Below are 4,245 nucleotides of genomic sequence, written 5' to 3' on the forward strand. Positions count from 1 at the left end.
GACAGATGCCCTAAGTAGCGAGGATCCTTACTCCCAGTTCTGAAACTGAGTTGGTGACTGCAGATAATATGTCTCTATTTGAGAGTAAGAGGTTCAACCAACTCCATTCAAGTCTTCAGTCACTAGGTTACACCTCAGTCTCATCATTTAACAGGACCCATTAATCAAGATGAAGTAGGATTAAGGAGGTGTAAGAAAGATAAAAACAAAAGGAAATGTTTTTACGAGATCATCCCAGTTACCTTAAACGTTTAAGTTTCAGATTAATTTACAGAGTAGTGACAAAACCATGTCATTTCAGAGAAAATCAACACTATTATTACACCAGCAAAAAGGTCAATTCGGAACTACTAAGTCAGGCAAGCATGCAAAATTCAGAATATAAAAACGCAAGGCCTGGTTGTCCACATACACTCAAGTGAAGGTGGATTGGAAGAAGCTGAACAGAACACCACATGAATGAGAAGCTGAAAGACTGCGTCAGGGATCAGCAGCCCGTCCCCTCGCTGAATGAGGTGAGCAGACAGAACTAGCAAAGCCCACACGGCCAGAGTCGGGGTATACATAGATCTAATTCCGGTAGTGCCATTTACAACTACGTATGTTTAAAATACAAGGAGATAAATACCTAGAGCACATGAAGACCACTGATTTAAACTAAGCATTGCAAGGACTGATACACGGGGGGGGGGGCGGCAGGGGTGAAGCTGTTGACACAGCACAGCAGCACGCCTCACAAAGTTGTGTTTGAGAGATTACATGGAAAGAATAAGGTCGCTCAAAAAACTTGATGCTCAGTTTTCACAATCATGTTTCTATATAATTTTCTGATTTATAACAAAATATACTGGCTTTAAAAATGCGCATTCTTTAGTTCTCTCTTACAGTTTTGCCTCTTTCAAAACTGAGCACCAGGTACGGTGAACCTAAGTAACGTTATGTTGCACGTACATTTTAATTGCATATTTTAGAAATAAACAAAACCCATGGTATTTCAGTAACTCGTAGTGTATTTATAAAATGAAAAGCTCTCTATCAAAATACACTTTTCACTGGGAAAAATAAATAAATCAGACAAATGGATCTACACAAAGTAAACATTCACTTCGGTAGATTTCAGTGTAGGACAGTCCATAACAAGCGTATTTGCCCTTATTCCCCCAGAGCTGCTCAACTTCCGAGTTAAGAATTTTTAAAATATTTTAAACCGAGATTTTATTATGTCGCATGTTTCTCATTCCACATCATCTTCAGCCAAGCTCTGAGCACTTACAATTCTCTGAAAGAGAAGAGAAAATGATTTCCAAAAGTGCCATCACAACCATTTAATCAAGATTCTAACTTTAACATAAAATGCTTTGTATTCTGAGTCACATCTTGCTCCTGTTCACCCATTCTAACGTTTATTTCAAAATGTAACATTTTATACACTGTCAGCATCCATAAAATGATGATCATACCCACTGTCAGTCCATTTCGAAAGTCAAGTTAATAAAGGAAGCGTAACATCACACTGTGGTACGTGTTAACATCACTGTATGGCTGACATCTCCCTGGTTGGCCTGGATATGCTCATAGCCATTATAGGAAGAAGTAACATATCCTGAAATTAGCACTCTGAAAACATTTCCAGATAACATGGGACAATGTAACAGTAAAAGAGGCCATTTTCATAGAAAGGAATTACGCTTTATCCAGACTCACACACATTTCAAGACACCACCCTCAGATCAATTTTCCCAAAGCACTATGCTATGCTGCCTTTCAAATAGCATATAAATATTACATACAGGATTCTGGTATGAACAGACCAGAACCACATTAACTAAAAAAGATTAGACCAAGTCCTTGGTTTCCCAACTCTTTCTCTCAAATCTTTGGCACTTTATTTTCTTTCCAGTCCTTTGCCCATCTAGTTGAGGAAAAACTTAAGTTTGAAAAATTAACCAGTTACTAACTATAAAGCTCTGTAAAAAATTTCTATCGTCATTTCATTGATGTTTAATTACACCAACTTGGCAATTAACCCACATAACAGGCGTATTATTCCAAAAAGTAGATTCATCTGAGCTAAGAATTCAAAATGAACATGATGCATCTTAACTCCTAAATTAATCTTTTACAGTCTTTTAAGCTAGTTGTACAAAGTAGCTAACAGCCTGAATTTAGGGACTGGAATAATATAGACTGAGACTTAACACTAAGACACACACTTCCTTGATCCACCTCCAGGGCACAGTCACACTAGGTCTAACTGCCAGTCATCTGAAGTTTCCTCATGAAGGCAGGCAATTTCAAGCACTGATGATGTCTCTGGTATTACTTTCATTAAACAGATGGGTTTCATGATTTCATCATGTTCACTAGACTCATTTTAAAAATTTCTTCATAGGGCTGGCACCTGTGGCTCAGTGGGTAGGGAGCCAGCCCCATATACCGAGAGTGGCAGGTTCAAAACCTGGCCCCAGCCAAATTCAACAACAAAAAAATAGCCTGGTGTTATGGCAAGCGCCTGTAGTCCCAGCTACTCAGGAGGCTGAGGCAAGAGAATCGCCTAAGCCTGGGAGTTGGAGGTTGCTGTGAACTGTGTGATGCCACGGCACTCTACCAAGGGCAATAAAGTGAGACACTGTCTCTACAAACAACAACAAACTGTCCTTCATCATTCAATTCTCAGATTCTACTTTTATTTCACAACGTTTCAATTCCTTACCTGACTAATTGTTGGGAGCTTAGTCAGAAGCATCTGGAACACTGGTGGTGGCAGAGTTTGCTGCAATACCTGCAGTAACTGCTGTGGCTGTCCACACACAGCAATTGCGTTCGTAAGATGGTCCACACCCTTCTCATATTCACCTGTAAGAGACACATAAAATTACACGTGACTTGAAATGCTTGGGCATTTGGCAAAAATGCAATTACTGCTTTGACCCTAAGTGATGCTGACCCAAAACACTGTGCAAGTAAAATACTGGAAATAATTTATAGTGCATTCATATAATTAATTATGTAACCATTTAAAAGAACAAGTCAGACTATAAGCACCAATATGTAACTGTTTCCAGTATATAAGCATGACGGGAAATTATTATGTACTTAGAATATTTCTGAAAGATCACCTAAGAAATTGCTTACAATGAAAATGATACTTTTCTATGAGAGAACAAGGCTAGTGACGAAAATGTTAAAAAATGGTTTCACCTTAAACCAACCCTTTATAATTATTTGAATGTTACTACACAGAAATACGAGAAAAAAATTATTTTAAGAGATAGCAGCAGGAAAAAATGGTCACGTAAGACAGGAAAAAGCTAACAAAGCAATAATTATCGTATTTTTCTTTCTTTCTTTTCTATTTAGTGAAGAGACAGGGTTTTATTCCATCATCCAGGCTGGAGTGCAGTTGTGCGATCACAGTTCACTGCAGGTATGGTCTCCTGGGTTCAAGCAATCCTCCTGCCTCTCAGCCTTCTATGTAGCTGGGTCTACAGGCATGGAATACCATGCCAGGCCAATTTATTTTATTATTACTTTTTAAGACGGGGTCTCACTATTTCCCAACCTAGAGTGCAGTGGTGAAATCACAATTCACTATAACCTCAACTCCTGGGCTCAAGTGATCCCCCAGGCTCAGCCTTTCTAGTAGCTTAGACTACAGGTATGTTGCTACAGTGTCCAACTAATTTAAAAAAGTATTTATTCATTTTTTGAGACAGAGTTTCAAGATGTTGCCCTGGTGTCACAGCTCATAGCAACCTCAAACTTTTGGACTTCAATGATTCTCTTGCCTCTGCCTCCCAAGTAACTGGACTACAGGTGCCCGCCACTGTGCCCAGCTATTTTTTTGCTGCAGTTGTCATTGTTGTTTTAGCCGGCCTGGGCTGGGTTCAAACACGCCAGCCCCAGCTGGCGCCTTGAGCTATGGGGACCGCAAAAAAAAATAAAAAATAAAAAAATTATTATTATTATTTTTTTAAGAGACAAGTTTCACTATGTTGCCCAGGCTGGTCTCAAACTCCTATTCCCCCTCACCAGTCTACTGAGTTGCTGAGATTACTGGCATGAGCCACCATGCCAAGTAAAACAATAATCTGAGTGGGAAGAAGCTTGTTACTTTTGAAAGAAAAAAATTACTTAAGTCTTACTTTTTTGAACATTCACCTAATTCAATAAATATTAAGTACTCGCTAGCTGGGTGCTGTGGCGGGCGCCTGTAGTCCCAGCTACTCAGGAGGCTGAGACAAG

At 39.3% G+C, this 4,245-nt stretch overlaps 1 protein-coding gene across 1 annotated transcript in view; it reads right to left on the reverse strand.

Annotated features, from left to right (window-relative positions):
* Positions 1–894: 894 nt before the first annotated feature.
* Positions 895–4,245, reverse strand: part of TOMM20 (translocase of outer mitochondrial membrane 20) — a 12,945-nt gene continuing 9,594 nt past the window's right edge. The window contains exons 4-5 of the mRNA XM_003797436.2: positions 2,714–2,856; positions 895–1,279 (exon numbers count right to left, since the gene is read on the reverse strand). Coding sequence (XP_003797484.1) covers positions 1,235–1,279; positions 2,714–2,856 — 188 coding nt within the window. The 3' untranslated portion in view covers positions 895–1,234. The remainder of the gene's footprint in view (positions 1,280–2,713; positions 2,857–4,245) is intronic.

This window comes from Otolemur garnettii, unplaced genomic scaffold, assembly GCF_000181295.1.
Source record: "Otolemur garnettii isolate 467f Iridium unplaced genomic scaffold, OtoGar3 scaffold00116, whole genome shotgun sequence".
Lineage (NCBI taxonomy): Eukaryota > Metazoa > Chordata > Mammalia > Primates > Galagidae > Otolemur > Otolemur garnettii.